This window comes from Armigeres subalbatus, chromosome 3 (genome assembly GCF_024139115.2).
Source record: "Armigeres subalbatus isolate Guangzhou_Male chromosome 3, GZ_Asu_2, whole genome shotgun sequence".
Lineage (NCBI taxonomy): Eukaryota > Metazoa > Arthropoda > Insecta > Diptera > Culicidae > Armigeres > Armigeres subalbatus.
The window spans coordinates 375,985,011-376,011,267 of NC_085141.1; the positions used below are offsets into that span (position 1 = coordinate 375,985,011).

Here is a 26,257-nt window from a genome sequence, read left to right on the forward strand (position 1 = left end):
TATATAAATATTTAGTTTTATCATAATTCGTACCAATCGTGCAAACATTTTTTATATAATCATCAAAAGATACAATGGATCGTATGTTTCATTAAATAAACTTTCAACATCATTTCATGTGAATAATTTCAAGTCCAATTACTTGACAAATACCTTCCTCCTATTTTAGATTAATTATTGCTTGCGAAGTATTTTTATCTGTAATATGATACTGAAAAAGTATTATTTCAACTCGGGAAGTTGAAACACGTGAGAGTTTTAAGAGGATTCACATCAGCTGATCGATATAGAGAAGAGTGGAATCAAACGGACGTACCAATCATGAAACTTCAACGCCAGCACGGCATCGTTGGAAACAAGCATCCAATCATTGTATTTATGAACGATGACGTAATAAAATCAGATACTATAGGCAGAGTTCTAAGGGGCGTTTCAAATATGACGTCCACTACTTTTTGAAATTTCTAGATCCCCCTTCCCCCGTCTGTCACGCTTTTTTGTACACCAAGTATATGTACTGTCACAAAATCTTATTGAATCCAATTGAACTGTACATCCTATTTCAGAAGCACATCGAGCGGTCTTCGTAGTTGATGCATTTGTTTCACAAACTTTGAATAGAACTTTACAGCACCCAAGAAAGACCGTAGACTTGTAACGTCGATTGGTGCTGGCATCTTGACAATTGCTTCAATCTTCGATGGATCTGGGCATATAAACCTTTTTCATCAAAGATATGGTCCAGATACTTTATTTCACGCTGCAATATGCTGCATTTATCTTCTCGAAGATGGAAACCGTATTCTTCCAAGCGATTGAAAAGTGCTTCAAGACGCTTATGATGCTCTTGTGAATGTTCAACTAGTGTGAGGAATCACTCAACATGGAACAGCTCTTGATTACCAAGTATCTTTACTGCTGTCAGGATGTGAACTGACCCGAGGCTGCTGATGCTCCTTTGAAGCTTGGTCGTACTGGTGTGTTGACGAAGCAGTGCAATGACGCTGATACAATCAATCTGTCATCATCGTCATTATCCATCATGCGCGAGGAGTAGGACGCTGCAAGAGTGTAAGTCTTGTATGCACCTCACATCCCCCTTCTACTTAAAAAAAACTCCATCATCCTTATGAGATTTATGTTATTAACCCATATGTTCGTTTCGTGATCCGCAGTGAAAACAGCACGTGCTACCCAAGCATTCACCGCCCGGAAGAGTAGATTTTTTATGAGCGGTACAGTACATCTCTCATTGGAACATTGACGGCGTGTAACTTAGTGTTCATCGAGAACTTTTTGTTTGGAATACTTTTAATTATCGTTATATTACTGTACCATACTTTTTCAAGAACTTGTCATTTACCGCATCTAACTATCCCTCAGTGGGCATTGTCATTTCAAAGTTTAACTCCTGAATATTTCCTAGACCCTTGGACTGAAAACCGAAGTCAACCACCTTCAGTGGGGCTTTGTGTAGTTGTTGCGCATATTGCCGGTAGGCTTAGGAAATTCACATTATTTGTACCTGTGGTAACTCCAACATCATACTGTGCAGTAGTACTTGTACCAAATCATGATATTAGATGTATTATTTACTGAATTTGTCTGTACACAAAAGTTCGATAATTTTCAAGGGGAACTAATATAACATTTTTCGATAATCTCAACATAACATATGAAACTAAATTTCATATCGTAATAATAATTTTGACAATAAGCATTGAGTGGTCAACCGTTCTGGACTCCAACAGAGTTGAAAGCTCCGCGCAAACACTCTCGCACATCGTAGCGTACGTTATTAACCGACACGTACCAAAGAGATCACAAATCACCATTGTTCTCAACCGAACTACAAAAACTGAACTCCACTGAGAGAGCAGTTTCCAGATTTTTTCTCAAAACAACTATTTTGCGTGGCTTTATAATAGGAAGCAACAAGTCTATCTAGTCTAACGACGGCATACCGATAGTTCTCATGAAAAGCTATATCGAATGTTTGCTCATCCCATTACTTCTTTTGATCAGATCTTCGATCATCAAAGAAATCTTTACTTCCTGTTGGAAACTCGCACTACCGTGTCCAAAAAAAAAAGAAGATACAAACGTCATTGTAAGTCATTTCGAAGCGGATTGTACTTATTATTATGAAACCACTACTTTCGCACTGTAGCAACGTCTTATTGGCAATCAACGCGGATCTACCGACAGTCGCTCTTCTCATTCTTCTTCTTAATTGGCATTACATCCCCCACTGATGGGACATTGCCGCCTCGCTGCTTGGTGTTCATACAGCACTTCCACAGTTATTAACCGCGAGGTTTCTAAAGCCAAGTTACCATTTTTGCATTCGAAGTCGAGACAATTTTCAAACCGAAAATTGCCTAGACCGGCACTTTATAGCCGCGCATCTTACCGCTAGGGGCAGCAGGGACAATTTCCAAGGGCTTGACGATCCCTCCCCAGGCCATCTGCGAGTTGTGGCGCCTGCCTAGGATGTGGTGGGGTTTGACAGTGGGCCCTGTTAAACCTCTTTAAAAGCGGCATGAATCCGCAAGTAGGCTCCTCCAAAGCGACCGTGTGCCGCTCAAAGCGCACAAGCTCAAGTCCTGGAGTTAGGTGGGACGCTAAACAGCCCTGACACCAACGAGACAGGAGGTTTGCGCAGGCCCAATAAGCCGCCTTTAAAACAACCATTACGAACAACATAGAAGATAATACGACTCGATACAATCGGCAACGACCTGGGCGACGAATAAAGGATCACGATTGGAAGCTTGGAACATGGAACTGCAAGTCGCTTGGCTTCGCAGGTTGCGACAGGATAATCTACGATGAATTACATCCCCGCAACTTCGATGTCGTAGCGCTGCAGGAAATCTGCTGGACAGGACAGAAAGTGTGGAAAAGCGGGCATCGAGCGGCTACCTTCTACCAAAGCTGTGGCACCACCAACGAGCTGGGAACCGGCTTCATAGTGCTGGGAAAGATGCGCCAACGCGTGATTGGGTGGCAGCCAATCAACGCAAGGATGTGCAAGCTGAGGATAAAAGGCCGTTTCTTCAACTATAGCATCATCAACGTGCACTGCCCACACGAAGGGAGATCCGACGACGAGAAAGAAGCGTTCTATGCGCAGCTGGAGCAGACATACGATGGATGCCCACTGCGGGACGTCAAAATCGTTATCGGTGACATGAACGCTCAGGTAGGAAGGGAGGAAATGTATAGACCGGTCATCGGACCGGATAGTCTGCATACCGTATCGAACGACAACGGCCAACGATGCATAAACTTTGCAGCCTCCCGTAAGAATATCCACAAGGCCACATGGAAATCACCTAATCAAGTAACGGAAAACCAAATCGACCACGTTCTAATCGACGGTAAATTCTTCTCCGACATCACGAACGTACGCACTTACCGCAGTGCGAATATTGAATCCGACCACTACCTCGTCGCAGTATGTCTGCGCTCAAAACTCTCGACGGTGATCAACACGCGTCGGAGTCGTCCGCCGCGGCTAAACATTGGGCGGCTACAAGACGGTAGACTAGCCCAAGACTACGCGCAGCAGCTGGAAGTGGCACTCCCAACGGAAGAGCAGCTAGGCGCAGCATCTCTTGAAGATGGCTGGAGAGATATTCGATCCGCCATTGGAAGCACCGCAACCGCTGCACTAGGCACGGTGGCTCCGGATCAGAGAAACGACTGGTATGACGGCGAATGTGAGCAGTTAGTTGAGGAGAAGAATGCAGCATGGGCGAGATTGCTGCAACACCGCACGAGGGCGAACGAGGCACGATACAAACGGGCGCGGAACAGACAAAACTCGATTTTCCGGAGGAAAAAGCGCCAGCAGGAAGATCGAGACCGTGAAGAGACGGAGGAACTGTACCGCGCTAATAACGCACGAAAGTTTTATGAGAAGTTGAACCGTTCACGTAAGGGCCACGTGCCACAGCCCGATATGTGTAAGGACATAAACTGGAACCTTCTTACGAACGAGCGTGAGGTGATCCAAAGGTGGCGGCAGCACTACGAAGAGCACCTGAATGGCGATATGGCAGACAACGGTGGCGGTATGGTAATGAACCTAGGAGCACGCGCGCAGGACATGCGACTTCCGGCTCCGAATCTCCAGGAAATCCAGGAGGAGATCGGCCGGCTGAAAAACAACAAAGCCCCTGGAGTTGACCAACTACCAGGAGAGCTGTTTAAACACGGTGGTGAAGCACTGGCTAGAGCGCTGCACTGGGTGATTACCAAGGTTTGGGAGGATGAGGTTCTGCCGCAGGAGTGGATGGAAGGTGTCGTGTGTCCCATCTACAAAAGGGCGATAAGCTGGATTGTAGCAACTACCGCGCAATCACATTGCTGAACGCCGCCTACAAGGTACTCTCCCAAATTTTATGCCGTCGACTAACACCAATTGCAAGAGAGTTCGTGGGGCAGTACCAGGCGGGATTTATGGGTGAACGCTCTACCACAGACCAGGTGTTCGCCATACGTCAGGTATTGCAGAAATGCCGCGAATACAACGTGCCCACACATCATCTATTTATCGACTTCAAAGCCGCATATGATACAATCGATCGGGACCAGCTATGGCAGCTAATGCACGAAAACGGATTTCCGGATAAACTGATACGGTTGATCAAGGCGACGATGGATCGGGTGATGTGCGTAGTTCGAGTTTCAGGGGCATTCTCGAGTCCCTTCGAAACCCGTAGAGGGTACGGCAAGGTGATGGTCTTTCGTGTCTGCTATTCAACATCGCTTTGGAGGGAGTAATACGAAGGGCAGGGATTGACACGAGTGGTACGATTTTCACGAAGTCCGTCCAGTTATTTGGCTTCGCCGACGACATTGATATCATGGCACGTAACTTTGAGAGGATGGAGGAAGCCTACATCAGACTGAAAAGCGAAGCTAAACGGATAGGACTAGTCATCAACACGTCGAAGACGAAGTACATGATAGGAAGAGGCTCAAGAGAGGTCAATGTGAGCCACCTACCACGAGTTTCTATCGGTGGTGACGAAATCGAGGTGGTTGAAGAATTCGTGTACTTGGGCTCACTGGTGACCGCCGATAACGATACCAGCAGAGAAATTCGGAGACGCATAGTGGCTGGAAATCGTACGTACTTTGGACTCCGCAAGACGCTCCGATCGAATAGAGTTCGCCGCCGTACCAAACTGACTATCTACAAAACGCTTATAAGACCGGTAGTTCTCTACGGACACGAGACCTGGACGATGCTCGTGGAGGACCAACGCGCACTGGGAGTTTTCGAAAGGAAAGTGTTGCGTACCATCTATGGTGGGGTGCAGATGGCGGACGGTACGTGGAGGAGGCGAATGAACCACGAGTTGCATCAGCTGTTGGGAGAACCATCCATCGTTCACACCGCGAAATCGGAAGACTGCGGTGGGCCGGGCACGTAGCCAGAATGTCGGACAGTAATCCGGTGAAAATGGTTCTCGACAACGATCCGACGGGAACAAGAAGGCGAGGTGCACAGCGGGCAAGGTGGATCGATCAGGTGGAGGACGACTTGCGGACCCTCCGCAGACTGCGTGGTTGGCGAAGTGCAGCCTTGAACCGAGCTGAATGGAGAAGTCTTTTATGTGCAGCACAGGCCACTCCGGCCTTAGTCTGATGATAAATAAATAAATCTTACCGCTATGTTAAGAAGGCCCCAGACAGACGCTCTACTTTCCTAAATTTATTGTGTCTTACGTCTTACGTTACCAACAGTCTGACAGGACAGGCTCAGGCCTATCTGCAGCCTTTGATAAGATGAATTACTCATTAGCTATTGCAAAGATGGACCTATTCGTAGTTAGTGGCTGTCTCCTGAACTGGTTCCAATCGCATCTTTCAGACCGGCATCTGATGGTATTTATAGGGGAATGCATATCTTAAAGTTTTCATGCACTATCCGTTATACCATAAGGGAGTCATCTAGGACAACTGATCTTATACTGAAATAGATTAATTTCAATGGTGTTATCGATTGGTTATCAAGAGAACTCGGTTGTCTTACGCAGATGATCTTAAAATATGTTCGGCAATACATTATTGCGTTGATGATTGTCAGCTTTTACAACTTCAACTTGATTGCTTCGCTAATTGGTGCTCTCTGAACTAAATAGTAGTAAACCTGGCCAAGCGCTCTGCCATAACGTTTTCAACCCATAGTTTATAAAGATTGCCTTCTCGGCAAATGAATAGAGCGAGTGAGCCATGCGAAGGACCCTGCCCTTTTTTGTATGGTGGGAACGTAAAAGTGAACTTTAAAGTTCCGTTAAGGATGCTTGAAACTTGATGTGAACCATAGTGAACCAATTAGTTCGGTTAAGAGTAAATTTAAGTAAAATCTGAACTTCTGGTTGCTTGGGTGGCGTCACCATAGACTCGCAACTAATGTTCAAGCAGCATTTCCCGTCCATCATCGACAAAGCATCGACAAGCACTCTGGGATTTACTTGGTAGGGTTTGGGTCACCGGTGATTATGCCTTATACGAAATACTCTGAGATTTATCTTCAGAATTGCAAAGAATTTCACCAATATATGTGAAAATAATCTCTCTATTGCTCTCTGGTGCGCTCCACTCTAGTGTATTGTTCTGTTGTCTGAAGTGCAACTTACAACAACGGTACTAAAGGAATAGAATCGCAATTCAACGCTATTTCCTTCGATGCCCACTTGGTTTTGAAGCCAATGCCAGTTGATAAAGCTGGAGCTACATCGCTCAAAGAGAGATGCCGATAATGCCATTATGATCGTTGATACTCTTCAGGGACGAATTAATTTTTGATTTATGCTGGAACAAATAGACTTGAACGTGCAGTCACGTATGCTTCGGAACAGGCCTACGTTTGAACTACTACTTCGTCGTAAAAATTACGGCATGCACTAGCACCGTGCATGGACTATATCATCTTCTTTGTGGACTATATCATCTTCAATGTGTTTATACAATTTATCCCATGATGAATTTCAAATTATCACATGTTTCTAATACAATTTCCAAAAGTCTAAATCTGACGTAATAATATTTGTACGGTGCTGAAACTTAAGTCGATTCTCCAGCATTATTAAGCAAAATACTTTTACCTTGCTTTACCCTTATACTCGTTATTGTTCTTCTAACTCACGCTCTTGAAGAAATCTGCTAAAAGTATGTAGTTTCCAAGACGAACGATTTGCGTCATTGGATCACATCTCTAATTCGTTGATTTAACTTTTTCTTCCCTCTCTCGCCTACATGTACTATATAAACATGTGTAAAAGTTTTTAATTCATCACACGGTATCCAAAATAAAGTATCTCTTTTTGCCTTTCTCGTATACTAAGTATACGGTAAAGGCTATATGATCGCTCCAAAAACAAACTTTTTATAGAAGGCCCGGAGACCCATAGTGTTATATACCGATCGACTTAGCTCGACGAATTGAGGTGATGTCTGTGTGTATGTGTGTGTGTGTGTGTGTGTGTGTGTGTGTGTGTGTGTGTGTGTGTGTGTGTGTGTGTATGTGTGTTCGTCTGTGCGCACCCACCCAAAAAAAATGTCACTCATTTTTCAGGTACTTATCCTTAACCGATTTACTCGCAACAAGTTGCATTCGACGCAGGACACTCTGCCATTGTTTCCTATTGAAAATTGATCAGATCGGACTATGGGCTCGGAAGCTATGGCCAAAATATTACTTTTATTACAGAAAAAAATGTCACTCATTTTTCATGCACTTATCCTTAACCGATTTACTCGCAACAAGTTGCATTCGACGCAGGATACTCTGCCATTGTTTCCTATTGAAAATTGGTCAGATCGGACTATGGGCTCGGAAGTTATGGCCAAAATACCACTTTTTTATAGAAAAATTGAGTAAAAAATGTCACTCATTTTTTCAGGCACATATCCTTAGTCGATTTACTCGCAACAAATTGCATTCGACGCAAGATACTCTACCATTGCTTCCTATTGAAAATTGGGCAGATCGGACTATGGGCTCAAGAGTAATGGCCAAAATACTATTTTTATAATGCACGAGAAAGGCACCATTACCGCTAGGTGGATTAATCAGGGTTTTGTCTTATCGTTTACGTTTATTCTACAATCGCATCCGCATCCATTTAGCGAGTGAACGCACAATATACACGGTAATCTAGTCACAACGCTAGACGAACAAATGTTACTTCTCTTCCTTAAAAATCGTAAGGACTTGGCCGGTGCCGTCATTGGGTTGATAAATCAAATATTACCGATTTTTGTACTTTTAGAATTGATAGTTCGTTCTATTTCTTCTCTAACTGTCTCTAACGCAATTTCTAATAACCACGGAGCATCAATTATGAATTGTACGGTTATGCTGTTCATGCTTCTGCTTACCTTCCAAGTGATCTTTTTAATATAAATTTCTAATTATTCCGCTCTTGCATTTTAATCATCAATATTATTTGCCATGCAATAACAACACTTCCGCAGTAGCAACAATTATTGATTTATTATGCATCTCGAGAAAATATAGAATACTGCGGCGTCCTGCTGGCTGCTTCTCAGGTAATCGCAACAGTCACTAAACACGACAGAGTCAATAAAAATCTTACCCACCGTATGCACTTGTCATGATAAACACTCTCCATGTACTCAGTGACTCCGGTTGCCTCTCTCTAATACAATCGAGTACTGCTGTCATTTGGCGAAAAGCACGTGGTTTTGTTTTGAGAGGGAAAATTTTCCCTATCTTTTAACCCGGCGGCTATCTTGACGTCTACCTTCGCAGTCGAGCCTGCGAGAGTAAGACCGCCGCGAAAGTCTAGAAAAAGATAAGCGCGACAATATATTACTATCGAGTAAGTTACGACAGTTGATTTATCATCCATCTTTAGGCAACTGTCCTTAAATGAAATCGTGAATCCGTTTAATGTCTTGTTCTCCAGCAATTTTTATTGACATCTTTCTGAAGTATGTTTCAAATCGCTTCTACGCAATTCTCAATTGACAACATCTTTTATCCCGGCGTATCTTTCAAAACGTCTCATTTTTCTTCACGTTCTTTCCAATTCTCGTTAAACTGCTCAATATCTGCACAGCTATTCTTGGAAAGCTTTCTATACCTGCCATTGCATAAATATGAATATGAATCTTGTGTGGCAAACATAATGTATGCATTTTGCTCAGAAATTTGAAAATGTTTCCCGCTCAAACGGGCCGAGAATCCAACTCGCCATATCTGAATTGACAATCTTACGTCTTGCTTTCAAGGTTTTCTGGAGTCCTACGCGTATAATAATCTTTAAGATCTTTTTCTGCAGTGCTTAGCCATATTTCTCCACGGCGGTGACAACAATACTATCGTCGTTCCTCTATGGTTACGATTTATTTAAAATATTCTTCCAGAGGCTAATTTTTTTATGCGTTTATTTTCAATATAAGTTGTTACATTACTTGGTGGTTTTCATTACACGCCATATTTTTCCTCCGGTGTTCTTCACACGCTGATTCTTTTAACCGGCGGTTTACATTACCCACCATTTTTTGTGTGTTTTTTTTTATATTTACATTTTTTTCCTTTAACGGTTTTCGTTACACGTCATATTTTCCCTGCGAAATATTTGCTCGCTTTTTTACACTTGGCGATTTTCCAATAATCACCAGCTATTGTCTTAGCGGTGTTTATTACTCGCCATCTTTTGCCCATGTGGCTGAGAAAATATTGATTCTTTCTACGGGTTCAATTTTTATAACTGGCGGTCTCCTTTACACACCATTGTTTTTCACGGCAGTTTCCAATACATGCCTTTTTTCCCTTGGCGGTTTACATTACTCGCCATCCTTTTCAGCGGTTTTCTTTACACGCCGGTGGTTTTCATTACCTTTTGCGGCGGTTTTCAATACGCGCCGTATGTAAAACACGGAAAAAAAATTTTGTTTACCTGTTTGGTTTCCTTCTTCTTGCACTCCAGAATAAACACTTTGATTTCCCATATTGAGTGATTCCTCCTGGTTTGTTTACTATACTGCTTTTTTTTCGTCCTATCACCGTCGCCAATGTGAATGTTCAACTAGTGTGAGGAATCACTCAACATGGAACAGCTCTTGATTACCAAGTATCTTTACTGCTGTCAGGATGTGAACTGACCCGAGGCTGCTGATGCTCCTTTGAAGCTTGGTCGTACTGGTGTGTTGACGAAGCAGTGCAATGACGCTGATACAATCAATCTGTCATCATCGTCATTATCCATCATGCGCGAGGAGTAGGACGCTGCAAGAGTGTAAGTCTTGTATGCACCTCACAGCTCTAACTCAGCGGTTATCAACCTGGGGTACATGTACCCCTGGGGGTACTTTCGCCGGGCAAAAAAGCGTAATGGCAGGATGAATTTTAATCAAAACCTGGAAGGCTCCTTTCAAGTGACCCGGAAGCCTAATTTTAAGAGGTTCGGAAACTTTCTTTCAAAAGGTCCGGAAGCCTTCTTTTAAGCTTTTTCTTTAAACTTTCTTTTTTTCTTTTCTCCTTTTTTTAAAACCCTCAGAAGGCTCTTTTCAATAGGCTAGAAAGACTTCCTCAACAGGCTCCAAACCCTCCTTTCAGGAGATTCTGAAAGCCTTTTTAATGGGCCTGGAAGCCTTCTTTCAAGAGGTTCGGAAGTCGTCTTTTAAGCTTTTTCTTCAAACTTTATTTCTTCTTTTCTCCTTCTTTTAAAAGAACGGAAGGGTCTTTTCAAGAGGCTCGGAGGCTTCTATCAACATGCTCGAAAGCCTCCTCGGAAACCTACTTTCAAGATACTCGGATGCTTGCTTTCAAAAGGCCGGAAGCCTTCTTTCAAGAGGCCCGGAAGTCTCCTTTCAAGAGGTTATGAAGCCTCCTTTAAAGAAGCCCAGAAACCTCCTTTCAAGAAGCTCGAAAGCCTCTTTTGAAGAGATTCGGAAGCATCCTATCAAGAGGCCCGGAAGCCTTCTTTTAAGCTTATTTCTTTAAACTCATTTCAAGAGGTTCGTAAACTCTCTTTTCAAGTGGTTCGGAAGCCTTCTTTCAAGAGGCTCGGAAACCCTCCCTCAATGAGGCTCGGAATTATTTTTCCAAGACGCTTGGAAACATACTTTCAAGCGGCTCATAGGCGTCCTTTCAAGATGCTCAGAAGCCTCCTTTCAAGGTGGCTTTACAGCCAGGCATGTAAAATGTCATCTGCATGTCATTTGATTGATTTGTTAATAATTTTTTCAGAAGTAAAATTCACATCATAATTTTAGCTGTACTCATAAAGCTTGAGTAGGGCTATATTTTTGTTCAAGGGTACATTGCTCTAAAACTAAATATAACATCTAAGGCTGGAGAGTGAAAACTCTCCAAAATGTCACGTGTCATTTGACATAATGTCATTTGAATGACATTTTGCCTCCCACGCCCCAGATTACATATTTACAGCAATATCTTGTTAGACAAAGTTGTAGGCGCATTTAAGCACTATAAGTTCGTCATACATCAAGAATCAATAGCTAACTTCTGAAAAAAGTTCTGGGAAAATTATAGAAACGAATGCAAATGACATTTTACAACACTGTTACAGCAAAAAATGCATAGGGGGTACCTCAATTAATGCAAAAGTCGAAAGGGGTACCTCCCAGGAAAAAGGTTGAGAATCGCTGCTCTATAGAGTTATAACTCAGTTTCACTAAATACTATGATGTCATTCAGGAACGATTCAACTCCTTCGAGATCCGATATCAAGCTGTTCATCAACTGCTGGAAAGCGCCTGGAGCAGACTTCACTCCCGGCGCCAATATATTGAAGCGATAAAGTCCTCGATGCGTATTGATTGTGAAAAAGTCCTTTGATTCCTCATCAACATTAAATTGAAGATAGGCATCAGATAAATCGATGATGCTGAAAATTTGCATCCGTTCAACTTTGTACATAAAACGCGACGCTAGACTGGACACAACACTCATGGCTTACAAATGTAAACAGGATTTTTTTAAATTACCTTTTTGTCGACCGGTTTCGAGCTGCGAACTTTGCCATTGGGCTTCTTTACTGTAACGATAGGCGCCGCCTACTGCGAAAACTCGACGGTTTTAATACTGCCGTAATCTGAAAAAGTGACGTATACGCCATTTTCAGAAAAAAGGGTGTTTACGAGTACTCATACTCATCATGCTCTTCAACAGAAAAATGGAAAACACATAAGTTGTAATTTGGAATAATTCCTGACTACAGCTTTACTTTATTCTTCTTGCAATAACCATGTGTGTCCTTAAATACGTTCGGGAAAGCTGTTTTATAGTATTGAATCGGAGTCATTGGTCAATGTGGAACGAACTTGACTGCAAATCGCAGAGAGAAGCGTTGGTTGCAAATCACAGAGAGAAGGTTGAATAGTTCAATCCAATCGAGATCAAACAAATTGAGATTAGGATGGACGGTCACGAAACAGCTGCCGTATTTGATAACACCTCCAAAATCGATTGAACATGAAAGTTCTCCAATTATATTCAAACGCTTTCCTGATGCCGTTTTAGCTTCACTGCTTGTAGGCTTCAGTTCAGGAGCTAGGATGCTTCTCCCATGTCTGCTTTGAATGGATCAGGGTATCGGACGCTGTGTCGAATTGGAGACTTATTTTCACACCGTTATGGACGACATTCAGAAACTTTCTGCTTGCTTCACTTTTCCCTTTTTTTCGTAAAAAAAACCCATTGATGATCGACTTCTTCTTTTTGTATTTCTTACCTCCTTGATTGGATTTAACAGGAATGCAGCTGCAATATCCCTCTTTGTGTCCAATTTCATTGCAAGTCTTGCAAGTGTGAATGATGTGCGAACATTCACGAAGAAATCGAAAGATCTTCATACTTCTGGTACCACCGGTCGAATATTAGATCATTCTCCGGATCGTAACAAAACTTTTGGAACGGGCCAGTATAATGTGGGGTAGTCAGGGTTTAAGTAAATTAGCTAATAGTATAACTTATTTTGCCACGCAACAATTTCAGTATAAGTAACTTGTTTCTACGAATCAAATTCCTAGAAGTTAGGTTTTCAGCATTACTTAGCGCAAGAGAGGGTTTAAACTCTGCGTTATATTGCATTTTTTTTCCCCCGATTCGGTACGTTATCATGAGTGATCAGCACTCATGGAACACATTGTGGAACGCGAATGTTAGCCGGGATCGCTCAAAGTGTAAGATTTAGTGTAATTAGTTTAATTATTTTTATTTTTTAGGCATGAAATGTTAGGAGCATGTTTTCAGCGTCACACAACCCAGGGCTGTGGAAATGGTGAGTTGACATCTGGGAAGGAGCGACCTACACAGCTCTGGTCCTCACAAGTTCCAATCTCACGCTCCCACGGGTCTACCGATGACAATTGACCGGCAGCTAAGGGTTTTGTACTTAGCTGGTAGTGCAGCCTGGTCACTGTTGTCCTTCTGACATCAGCTAGAGTGAGGAGGTGTGACCAAGGGAACCATCGTCCCTAACCCCTAATCCCAAGGTGTTAAGCGACCCGTGCCGAGGGGATGCATGGCCGGGGGTGAAATAGTGAGCTGGGCCTTTAACGGAGCCTGTGGGGTACCTGGGCACCATCCACAGCAATTGTCCCTTACCGCGTCATGCTGGGCTCTGGCGTGGTGGACCTCTTTTCCCGAGCAACTCGTGGGACCAAACTGGGAAACCAAGTCAATTCTTCAATTAGTGGTAGTAGTGTAGGCGACAACCCTTTCGCAAGAGGTTGGTTGTTCAGATCTCCGCCTAGGAGGCCAGAGGCAATAGTCGACAGCTCAGTGCGCAGCGCCAGCGTGGGTCACTTACATAACCTTCATCTCGGCTAAAAAAACGCCGGTAGAGGTTATTGACGTCCCATGGCTTGTGGAGGCGATGAACCGCAAACGCGATGGGCTTTCGAACTTCGAGGTGGCGACGGAACAGCTGGACGCCATCATCGACTTTGCGTCATCGAAGCATAATATCAGTAAGGAACTCAAGAGGAGCTTGCTGAAACTTCGAAAGTCGATGCTGGACGCCAAGCTGGAGAGGATGGTCGGGACGGCCATGTGTAAACCCGTGAAATCCGTGGGGTCGAGGTCTACCCAGCCTGAGGCCCAAGGATTCGCGGAGTCGGGCAAGGTCGAATCGACCGAGGGCGTGCCAGCGAAGACGGTGGTGCCAAAGTCTACCCAGATTGAGGCTCAAGTATTTGCGGGCACGTCAGGGCACGCTCCAACGGAGTAGACACAAAACAGGAGACAGTCTCCAGGGGATGAGCTCCCTGGGGGCCGCTCCAAAACGCAAAGGGTTACTACCCCGAACAAGGGTAGTGGAAAATAGAGGGGGATGACGCCTCCTGGACCCTGGTCAAGAACAAGAGGAAACCGAAAACGTCAAGGGCCGAAAAGAAGGCTCAGACGAATGAGGGTAGCAAGAAGTCTAGGGTAGGCGCCAATCGCTCCAGGGGCGATTCCCTAGTCATCAAAACGGACGAGGCTAAGTACTCGAACGTCTTGAAGGCGATGAGGAGTGACGTCAAGCTCGGTGAACTCGGCGCCGACGTACGTCGAATACGACGTACCCGGATGGGCGAGATGATCCTCGAGCTGAAGCGGGGCGTCTCGCAAAAGAGCGCCGCCTACAAGAAGTTGGCGGAGGAAGTCCTAGGCGAGACGGTCAAGGTGAGGGCACTCACGACGGAGGTGAATCTAAGGGTTAAAGACCTTGACGAGATCACCGAAGTCGAAGAGCTCGTCACGGCACTGCGGCGACAGTGTGAAGTGGAGACGCCCACCGCAGCCGTTCGACTACGGAAAGGTCCGGCAGGGACGCAGGTAGCATTGGTTCGGCTATCTGCAGCGGACGCCTCCAAGGTAGTCAAGTTAGGGAGCGTCAAGGTGGGATGGTCGGTATGCCCTGTGGGCATATACGAGCAACCCGAAGTTTGCTTCAAGTGCCTGGAACCGGGGCACAAGCAATGGGACTGCAAAGGCCCTGACAGAAGCAATCTCTGCCGACGCTGCGGATTAGAGGGACATAAGGCACAATGCTGCACGAACCCTCCCAATTGTTTGATTCGTTGCAGCAAAGCTGTGAACAGCAAGCACCCCATGGGGGGTTCGATGTGCCCGGCGTTTAAGCGTGCTGCAAAATCACAGTGCAGGTAACGCTTGCTCGGCCTCGCCCGAGTGTTTGGTGTGCGCAGGTTTAGAGGAAACGGCGGAACACGTGTTGTTCGTGTGCTCACGTTTTCGCGCAATGCGTGACCACATGCTTGCCACATGTGGTCTGGACACTACCAGCCAACCTATTTCGGAGGATATGTAAAGATGAAGTTGGCTGGAACGCCGTTTTATCGACTATCGCCCAAATCGTCTCGAAGCTACACAGAAGGTGGCGCGTGGACTCAAGGATGGCTAGTTCAGGCGCAAATAAGAAGTGGTCCAAGGGTTCGGAGTCGGCTTCATGGATCATACCGGTGGTCTTGCTCTGTGGTCGAACTCGATCCTTTTATCGAACAAGTGGGCGCGCGAAGAACAACATGGTATCGTCGCTTTCGCGGCGTCGGTCAACCGGGCGGGTTCCGAGCCAGAGGACGGAAAGGGGTCCTCGTCAAGCCTGGGGCAGGCGTAGGCACCGCGTCGCACACTGGTTCAGAAGCCCCAATACGTGCGTTTTTTAGTTTTCGACCTGAAAACTACATTTTAGAGTCATGATGTCTTCAGAAGAATTGAAGGATGTTTCTTGGGCTTTCTTTTGATAAGAAAATATTAATGATCTATCCACCTTGAAGGGCGGTATGGAATAAAAAAATTACGCAGATGTACAAAACCAGTGGTTATTCTCTGCAATGTTATAAAGAATGTGAATTGGAACATCTTTTCTGAAGACACAATATTGGACAAACGGTTTTGTAAGGAATTAGAGCACGTTTTGTATGAATGACCCCCAAAACCATATTTTGAGCATAACTTTTTGGAAATGATTTAAGCACTATGGTTTATTCTAGAAAGTGGTGCATAATGACAAAAAACATGTTTGTTTAGAAGACTACTTTGATCTATCTTGAAACCTGTCAAAGTTATTAAGGAATCTTTAGAAAAAATAGTCAATTTTCACATCAACACACCATGAAAAGCGGCAAGAGTCGGCAAGCCAAACAGCCACCATCTGAAAGATTCGGTTTTAAGCTACCGAATGCACAATGTTTTGTTTTGTTCCGTCGTGTTCCACTATTGTTTTGAATCAACTTAAAATAGTCCTTAATGTACGTTTTTCAGTACAACTGTTACGTAAACAATTAAAAAGTGGCTTACAAGATTAGTTATTTATTACATGTTTACAATCTCGACATCATTCAGCCATTCGTCTTAAATGTGGCTGTTTCGTCTTGATGGAGATTGTTACTATGCAATAAATAACCAAGCATGTTAGCCACTTTTAGTGTTTATATTAACTAAATGAAAAAATCTATAGTAATAAAGTCAAAACTAATTCTGAACCAGTGTGCAATCGTCAAAATCCTCTGTTTGTTGGCGAATAGGCCCTGTCGCAGAGAGGTCAATTTGGGGTGCACGCGGCATTATCATTCTTGATACCAGTCGTGCAGAGGGAAGCAGGCGCGAAGTCGACCCTTCCCACCTTCCGAGGACATAGGGCGTGGTAAGGCCACCTGGAAAGCCGGCAATGCGCTGACACGATACCATGGTGTTCTTCTAAAAAGTGAGTCACGATGTTCGGTGCTACGAGGACACGCAGCTAACGTCGAAGGTGCGTTGTGCACTGGCCCCCCTTTGAAGCATTACTTTCTGATTGTACCGAAGGAACTATGGGCTTAGCGGCAATGTAAATGGTTCAGCGGGTCGGAGATGTAGTCTTGCCTCCCTCATTTGCTGATGGAGTAGTCTCTAAACCCCGCACTTCCTGGACAACTCAGGATGTCTGTTGAGCAGATTCCACCTCCATTGCTTAGGAAGAAAAAAACAGCCCAGGAGAGGGTGTAAGCTCTGCGTTGTAATGGTATAGTGTAGGCCGTCCTCGATTGGGGACCTGTGGGTCACATGTAGTGGCTGTGCTCGGGGCAGTTGTGTGTTGAAAGCGGTTTTGGGGCAGTTAGGATTGAGTTTTAATATAAACAGATGTAGGATTGAACAAGTTATAACCTTCAGGGTTCATATTGTGGAGACTATTGACAGCCAAAGCGTTGAGGATAAGCTTTTAGTTAGGAAATGAATTAATTTATCCGATTTGGAATCCTAGATTGAATAGTAGGTATATATGGACAATAATAGAAACTATATACAGTTATCGTTTAGGATATGTTTTTAGTTAAGTTAAATTGCAGATATGCAAGTATGATAACCATTAATAAGGCAGAATTATACGAACTGTAGGGGAAACTGGGTAGACTTGATCCCCTTTTCTGATTTCCGATGTATCACAGCCAAAAATAAATAAACATGCACACCTACGTTTTTTTAATGCCACATGCACGCAGCGTTGAAAAAACGCTACGTGGGCATCGGCCCTAAGTAAGATCTCGGTCCGGTTGCATCTAAGGAGATCTTAGTGCAGTGCACATCGGACGTGTTGCCCGGTAGACGTATCGCTAAGCGGTATTTAAATACAACGCAGATAGGCTATGGTCAGAGGGTGCGTTGATATTACAAGATTACAAGATTCTCCGGATCGTAACAAAACTTTTGGATGTTGGGCGCCAGAGTTTGCCGGTCTGGATGGTGCTGAAACTTTGTTGAAACGTTCCATCGTATCCATGAACCACGCATTTTGTTCAGCAATCTCCTGGTTTTGTTGACGTACTAGCCAGGAGACATCTTGTTGAGAGGAGCTTCCTGATGGTTGATTTTCCGGAAAGACATTCTTCTTCTGCGTGGATGGATTCATTATTACTGGATTATTACTAATTGAATGGAATCATTTTTCATATTTAGTTGTTTGCTTCCTAACAGTTACCAACGGATGCTGCCTACCGAATTATCACTGTAGCTATAAAAGGGATGCTAAAAAAATTGTGTGTCTATCGCTTTTAGTTGTAGATTACTGTAATTTCTATGTAAATCAATACTCATCATTCAATGTTCTTTCCTTCCATACTTCCAGAAAACATAGGCACGGACATCTTCCTGCTGCCGGCAGATCAGCCTCTGCCGCCACAGCACGCCAACATGCCCACCAAGTGGCTCATCCGCTACTCGATGGTTCTTGGTGAAAGTTTCAAACGACCGTACGCCAACCCCCACCAGGAAAGTGGCTACCAGGTGCTCCGTCTGGTGACGGAACTGTTCCCCTCGACGCTGGCCGCCGCTACCCAAGAACACATCGCCCCCATTTGGAGTCTGCTCGGCTTCCTGACGCTGCTGATGTTCGGACTGGGACAGCTGTGCGCCATGTGGAAACCGATAGCCGGTGCGATTGGTGACTCGCCGTCATCGATTGTGCTCAGCTGCGTGACCGGATTGTTTATGGGCATACCGCTGGCCACCGAGAGTGGCATCACGATCATCCACTATCTGGACATGGTGCTCGGAGGAGCGTGGTGGTTGCTGCTGCTGTGGATAGGGCATATTTTGGCCATATTTCTGGTGCGTGGGAGACCTTTGACCAGTAAGTGTTGATGCAGACTGTTGGGTTTTGGAAAGTGACAGTTGACATAACTATAGATTTCCACATTACAGGTGATATATTGGTGAACGATCTATGGTTGGGCCAAACTTTTTCTGCATTTATTGCGTTCGCGTGGAACTTCCTGTTGCCGATTGGAATGATCTTTTTGTGTATCATGGAATATCGTGTTTCCAACTCGAACTCGTTGTTTAACTGGAAGCATGGAGGGTATTGGCCATTGTGGGCTCGACAAATTGGCGGATTCATTCAGGTCGCCTTTCTATTATTGGTTCCTGTGGTGACGGTGATACAAATTTATCGTTACCTGAGCAAGGGACCTCCGGATATTCTGGATGTAAGTGACGGGATTCTAACGATGCGATGCATGACACAATCATTTACACTTTGAATTTTCATTTGCAGCGATTTGATCTTCTACTAAGGCCAACTATGGGATCCCGTGATGGAACTTCGAATGGCAACAACAGTAGAATGCAATATACGCGTCGACCAGCGCCGCCACTTCCGGTGCGTACCATCAATTCTGGTTCGACGATGATTTCACTCGAATCGAGGCCACCCCAGGACGATGCACCGCCCAAGTATACACCACCTCCGTCCTATACCACGGCCACCGGTGCCAGAATTGCAAAAATGTTGCGTAACAGCATCCGTCGCAGTGTACGAAGGTAACATTTTACTGGATTCATTTATTTTGTAGCCCACATCTAAACAGATAGCAGATTTACCTACCCATGTGCTTGCAAGTCCTCCTCGACCATGGTCTAAGATTCCTGTCCGTAGAGGACTACCGGTCTTATATGACGTTCTGTATATGCCTTTTTTTGGTGCGGGCATGAATTTTTTTGACCGCAGTTTCTTCTAGAGCCCATAGTAGGCTTGACTTCCACAGACGATGCGCCTTCGTATTTCACGATTAACATTGTTATCAGCCGTTAGCAAGGATTCAAGGTAGACGAATTCCTCGACCACCTCGAAAGTATCACCGTCTATCGTAACACTGCTTCCCAGACGAGAACTGTGACGCTCGGTTCCGCCCACAAGCATGTACTTTGTCTTCGATGCATTCACCGTCCAATTTTTGTTGCTTCACGTTTCAGGCGGGTGTACAGTTCTGTTGCCTTTGCAAATGTTCGGCCGACAATGTCCATGTCATCCGCGAAACAAATAAATTGACTGGATCTGTTGTAAATCGTACTCCGGCTGTTACACCTTCTAAGCGTAAGTTGAACAACAGGCACGAAAGTCCTTCACCTTGTCTTAGTCTCCATCGTGATTCGAACAAACTGGAGTGTTCGCCCGAAATCTTTACACAGTTTTGTACACCATCCACCGTTAGTTTGATCAGTCTGGTAAGCTTCTCAGGGAAGGTGTACTCGTCCATAATTTTCCATAGCTCATTCACTAAGAGTAAAATCAACAGTGATTCAAATCGTTCGGGGCTGTTTTCCCAGCAGCTGTTCTAGATTCAGTTTTTATACCAGTCATCCACTTTTCGGATTCGAAACTATGCCATACGTCTCAAACAACGTAAAGTAGTCAAGTCTGTTTTTGTTAAAAACGACAACATATCCGTGTTACTTCCAGGAAGAGAGCGGTATGTTCCACATCGACGGTGTTATACTATTGCTTGATTCGACTCAATACCACTTCTTTGCTGTAACCGAAACCATGTTGAAGATCTCCGCTCCAGCAGGACCAGTGCGTTTGCCCACCTACATCTTTATTAAGCATTCCCTGCCCTCAGGTCGCGGGTGCGAATCAAAAGCATGCGGCGGTTGGTATGTATGTTAGAAAAGACTTCAAAGCTACTCCTATCTTTAGATCCAATCACGACAACACTCTACCAAACGCATCGTGGAATATTTAGCAATCCAAGTCAAAGTCGGTGAGCTGAATATTGGAGTGGTCGTGCTGTACAATCCTTCGTGCTCAAACTAATTGTTCAGCCAGCACTACGAAAAGGTTCTACTGGAACTTCTTGACTACAACTTCGACAGGATTTATATACTTGTCGCTACTAATATGCCTTCTGCAAACTTGTCCTCGTTGAACCAAATCCACTCAACCTTCAATCTAACCGTCCTACCAACAGGCCCCACCCTAATCACAGACACTTCATCGTCTACGATCGATCTTCTGATAACTGATTGTCCACAATACATCTCGCTTTTGAAGCAGATTTGCGAGAAACGTTTCGATGGTGGATGGTGAAGACATGGCGGAGTACCTTTTTGCCATCGAGGACTTGTTTGAGAGGCTAAAGAACGCGGGACAACAATTAGCGGACAATCTTCAGGTCGCGAAGATCTTGAGGAGTTTGCCGAGTTCCTACGACACATTGACGACCGCCCTAGAGAGCCGGTCTGACGCAGAGCTCACTCTCGAAGTCGTCAAGCGGAAGCTGCTAGACGAGGTCGCAAAGAACCAAGAATCATCCGGTGGGTCAGCACTACACACGGTCGAAATAACAAGAAGAAGCCTCTAATTTGCCACCGGTGCAAAAAGGCGGGCCATAAGCATGAGTGCCCGCAGCGCGCCCGTGATTGGGACTACGACCCGAAGCTTAAACGAAAACAACAAAAGAAAAAGGAAGATTGTGTTTCGTTCGCTTTCGTTGCCGGCGCGTGTGAAAATTCTTACGGCTCGAAGCCGTGGGTAGTGGACTCTGGCGCGACGAGCCACACAGTTGCCGATCGGAGCTTCTTCAGTGAATTGAAAAGTTGTGACATTAAATCCGTAACGCTCGCCGACGGAAAATTCGCGAAAGTGGAAGGCCAGGGGTGTGGCACGGTTGAGTGTTGTGATGAAAATGGACATAAGTGTTGCGCTTTACACACCTTGTCTTGCCATAAACTTGTTATCGGTGCCGGCAATAGTGGAGAAAAATGCCGAAGTGATTTTTGATGCTCGTGGATGCCGAATCTTGCGTGATGGGACGACGGTAGCCATGGCAACGTTGAAGCGTGGGCTGTACCAGCTAAAGCAACCGGAAGAGGTTGTGTTGTCGGCCAGCAGTCACCACATCAAAGATTGCCAGCACGTCTGACACAGGCGGTTCGGCCACAGGGACCTGGCGGCAATAATCCGGATGAAGAAAGAAGACTTGGTAAGCGGTTTGAAAGTTGTTGAGTGCGGTATCGACGAGCCATGTGATTGTTGTTTGAAGGGGAAGAGCTCACGCGCTCCATTCCCGAAGGAGTCATCATCAAGCACGAAAGCGACGATGGACCTGGTGCACACCGATGTGTGCGGCCCGGTCGAAGTACCATCCGTCAGCGGATATCGCTACTTCATGACAGTGATCGACGATCACTCCCGATACTGCGTGCTGTACTTTCTGAAACACAAGTCAGAGGTGGCAGCCAAAATCCGGGAGCACGTGGCGCTAGCACAGAACCGCTTCGGTCGGAAGCCGAAAATCATCCGTTCGGATCAAGGCGGAGAATACACCGGAGAAAAGCTGCGTGATTTCTATAGAAAAGAAGGAATACAACCGCAATTTACGGCGGGCTACAGCCCGCAGCAAAACGGGGTAGCAGATCGTAAAAAACGCGACCTCGTCGAGATGGTTCGATGCCTTCTGTTCGACTCCAATCTGCCGCAGTGCTATTGGGCGGAGGCATTAAACACTTCTGTGTATCTCCAGAACATACTTCCGACGAAGGCTGTCAAGTCATCACCGTTTGAGCTGTGGCACGGAACCAAACCAGATGTCGAGAACGTGAAAGTGTTCGGATGCAGTGCGTGGGTTCATGTCCCGAAAAAAAACGGAAGAAGCTCACGGTCGCTGCGAAGGAACTCGTCTTCGTAGGCTACTCGCTAGAGCACAAAGCATACAGGTTCCTGGACAAATCTACGAGGAAAGTGGTAGTGAGTGCTACGGAATTGCCTACCGAGGTTGATCATAAGCAGAAGAAGAAACCAATCGGGAAGCCGGTCCCCGTTTCCAGCCAGGAGGAGATAATAGTGTTTGACTCGGTCCTGGAGAAAAATGAGCCCGTTGTCGAGATACGTGAAGTGCAACAACAAGAACCCGATTGCTCGGCAACCACTAATGATAGCTGTAGCGAATCTGTAGCGGCAGAAGACGAAGACGACGAGTTTGGTTCTGCGGAGTCTGAAGCAGATTATGACGGTTCAGTGACGCTAATCCTGTGCGCGGTATTGAAGAAGCCAACGATCAGGATGACCGCGAACGTGAACCCAGAAGATCTGAACGAGTCAATAAAGGTATCCCGACGAAAGACGGGTCAAGTAGTGCGACACAAGGCAAGGCTGGTAGCGCAAGGGTTCACACAGCGCTATGGTACGGACTACGACGAGGTGTTCGCACCCGTAGTGAAACAAACAACCCTCAGAATGCTACTAACGATCGCCTGTCGAGATGGCATGATGGCAAAACACCTAGACATCAAGTGCGCCAACCTTTATGCCGAACTCGAAGAAGACATCTTTATGAAACAGCCCCCGGATTCCAATCGGACGGCAATTCGGTGTGCCACTTGAAGCGATGTCTCTACGGCTTGAAACAGTCGGCGCGGGTTTGGAATGCGAAAATCGACGGCATTTTCAAGGAGATGGGTTTCGAACCTGGCAAGGCAGACTCGTGCCTTTACGTGAAAAAGAACAAGGAAGGAAAAAGGTGCATTATCGTGATTTACGTTGACGATATAGTCGTCTTCTGCCACTCGGAGAAGGAATTCGAGCAAATCCGCACCGCCCTGGAGAAACATTTCAAGCTGTATTCCCTGGGAGATCTACGTCAATTCCTGGGAATCCACATCGAAAAGGTCGACGGGCACTACACCATGAGCCAAGGAAACTACATCGATAAGCTGCTCGGAAGGTTCGGACATGGAGACGCTAAGCCGTCGAAGATACCGCTTGACCCAGGCTATATAAAACAAAAGGAGGAGACAGCCCTGCCGACGAACTCTTCGTACCGTTCGCTGGTGGGCAGTTTGTTATATGTCGCGGTTTATACCAGGCCGGACATCTGCATCGGGACTTCGCTACTGTGCAGGAAGGTATCAAATCCTACCGATCGCGACTGGTCAGAAGCTAAACGTATGCTGAGTTATCTTAAAGGTATCAAGAACTGTCGTTTGCACCTGGGTGGCGGCGCCGAGGGTCTCGAATGGTTCGTCGATGCAGATTGGGCCGGAAACGAAGGCGATCGGGAGTCGAAGTCCGGGCAGGTCATCAAGTTCGGCGGTGGCGTAGTGAGCTGGGCCACGCGCAAACAAAATTGCGTCGCCCTGTCGTCCACCGAAGCCGAGTTTGTGGCCCTATCGGAAGGCTGCCAGGAATTACTGTGGATGAAGAAGCTTCTGAAGGATCTTACAGAGGACAGCCCGGACCCCATAGTCGTGTGGGAGGACAATCAGTCCTGTATCAAAATGGTGGAGCGCATGGAGCGCCGGTCTAAACACATCGATACAAAACATGAGTTTACGAAAGATCTACGCCAACGGGGAGTCATTGATCTCCGTTATCTACCGACGGACCAGATGGTTGCGGACATCATGACCAAGCCACTCGACAGGATCAAGCTGGAGCGGCACCGTGAGGCACTCGGTGTCATGTAAACTTCTATACGTTGAGGAGGAGTGTTGGCACAACCGTGCCAGCAACGAATAAAGTTAATCATTTGTTGAATTATATTTGATTCAGTGTAGCTTACAGCACACATCCACCACAACCACATGTATCTAACAGCAAAAATTATGACTTGTTTTTCTTCCAGTCAACAGACGTTGTGTTTTATTTCTCTCGCTGCGCATAAATCCCCGACATGACTTTGACGACAGCTGAAAACAATTTTCAAGCACCCAAGTGGGCACTGTTACCATGGTAACGTTATAACACGCTATAACAAATTCAAACATGGTTTTACCTTACTATTTGCTCTGAAATGAACACGCCGCGGATTAGTTCCACCAATCGTCGTCAGATATGGTACTCCGGAATGAAGACCGGCTTGTTTATCTACACTAACTTTACGGATTCGAGATATTCAAACACGCCTTATGGGTCAAACACAATTGGTACGTTTGCGTGCGTTTTGACAGTTTTTCCATGGGAAAACTGTCAAAACGCACGCAAACGTATCAATTGTGTTTGGCCCATTACTCTTCCAGATGCACAATTTAATCTCCCTTATAAAATAATGGCCTACTTCTACAAACTAAAAGTACTGCTTAGTCAACATTCCGGGATGTTGAAAGAGTTGATTCAAATATAGGATTGCTAATGTCGTTCATAATGCTGTCCAATGAGCAGCTCGAAGTAGCTCGAAGTTGTTCCCGTCCTGCTCGTTCTTTTTTGTCAACAAATGGGCATGAGCAGGACAGGGAGAAACTTCGAGCTACTTCAAGCTCTCATTGGACAGCACTCATGTTCGTGTGACTAACATCTAGGTTACTTCGACCTCTCAGCCAAAGTACTGGTACTACAAGTGTCAAACCAATTTTAGTGATAAAGCCTAACATACACACATACACTACAACATGATGCATAAATTATGGCAAATTATAGCTTGTTGAAGCATAATTTGGCTAAATAATGTAAATCACTACAGCGCCACAAGCGTTCTAGTACTTATTTATCTACTCCTTGGGTTTTATAGAGCAATACGGGCGTATGTTTGGGCAGGACGAGGCAATTGATTAACTACTTTTTGAAATTTTTTAACCCTCTAGACTTCGACCGCTTCTCGGCGCTGGAGTTTCACTATTGCTTATGCCTCTTTTGGCAAACATGGCTATAAATGCATTTGCTGGCTGTCATCGTGCAACCTATCGAGGTAGCCCAACGAAAGATGGCACTTACGGCGGATTGGGCCTTGATACGGACCTTTCGAGGATATCTCCGATCAGTACAGTACAGTAGTGTTCGCGTATATAAAAATGTGAATATTCGGAAGTAGCAAAAAAACCATCCATAGAGATAAGAAACAAGTTGATTACTGTTTCCTCCTGGTAAGTTCTTAAGGCTTGGTTTCCGATGAGGATAGAAACAGCATCCCATGAAGAAGTTCTGGACAAAGGCAAAAATATTGCTCTATAAAACCCATTCGCTAAGTCGTTGAAGAGCTAGAGTTGCCCATGATTCAACATTTTCGAGATAACGAGGAATACCAGATCAGTGCGTTTAGGCTGCACGAAGGCGTCCTGGAGGACGTCTCCTAGACTACCAAAATGAGAGCTCCTTCCATAGCCAAGGGTGAAAGGCGTGCTGCCAATAGCACAAGCATCCGTCTGTTTCATGTTTTTCGCGTAGTCCACCTCTTCATTCGGAAGTACCTCGGGAGAAGACGTTGTTATGTGGTATTAGAAAGACGAGACTTATCCACCATTCATCCAAAAAGGTTGACCAAGATGGTGCGATCCTACACATAAAGATGAATAGGTTTGTATCTACCCTTGCCACTCAGTTCGTTGACCCTTCCCCGTAGTTCGGCGGAGGATTGGGCCGGTTTTACAGAGTCGATTTTTTCTTTATTTTTGTGAATTTTGATACAGGGATCAGTTCTTCACTTTACAGAGTCGATGAAGTCCTCCCACTGTTTTTTCTTGGGTTATTGAACAACTGAGCGAAACTCATAG

At 45.2% G+C, this 26,257-nt stretch overlaps 1 protein-coding gene across 5 annotated transcripts in view; it reads left to right on the forward strand.

Moving 5' to 3' along the window:
• The window catches only part of LOC134226558 (sodium-dependent transporter bedraggled-like), an 822,794-nt gene that overhangs the window by 795,236 nt on the left and 1,301 nt on the right, over positions 1 to 26,257 (forward strand). For all 5 annotated transcript variants that reach the window (XM_062707408.1, XM_062707407.1, XM_062707406.1 and 2 more), the window contains exons 7-9: positions 18,123 to 18,626; positions 18,698 to 18,981; positions 19,050 to 19,315. In XM_062707408.1, coding sequence (XP_062563392.1) covers positions 18,123 to 18,626; positions 18,698 to 18,981; positions 19,050 to 19,315 — 1,054 coding nt within the window. The remainder of the gene's footprint in view (positions 1 to 18,122; positions 18,627 to 18,697; positions 18,982 to 19,049; positions 19,316 to 26,257) is intronic.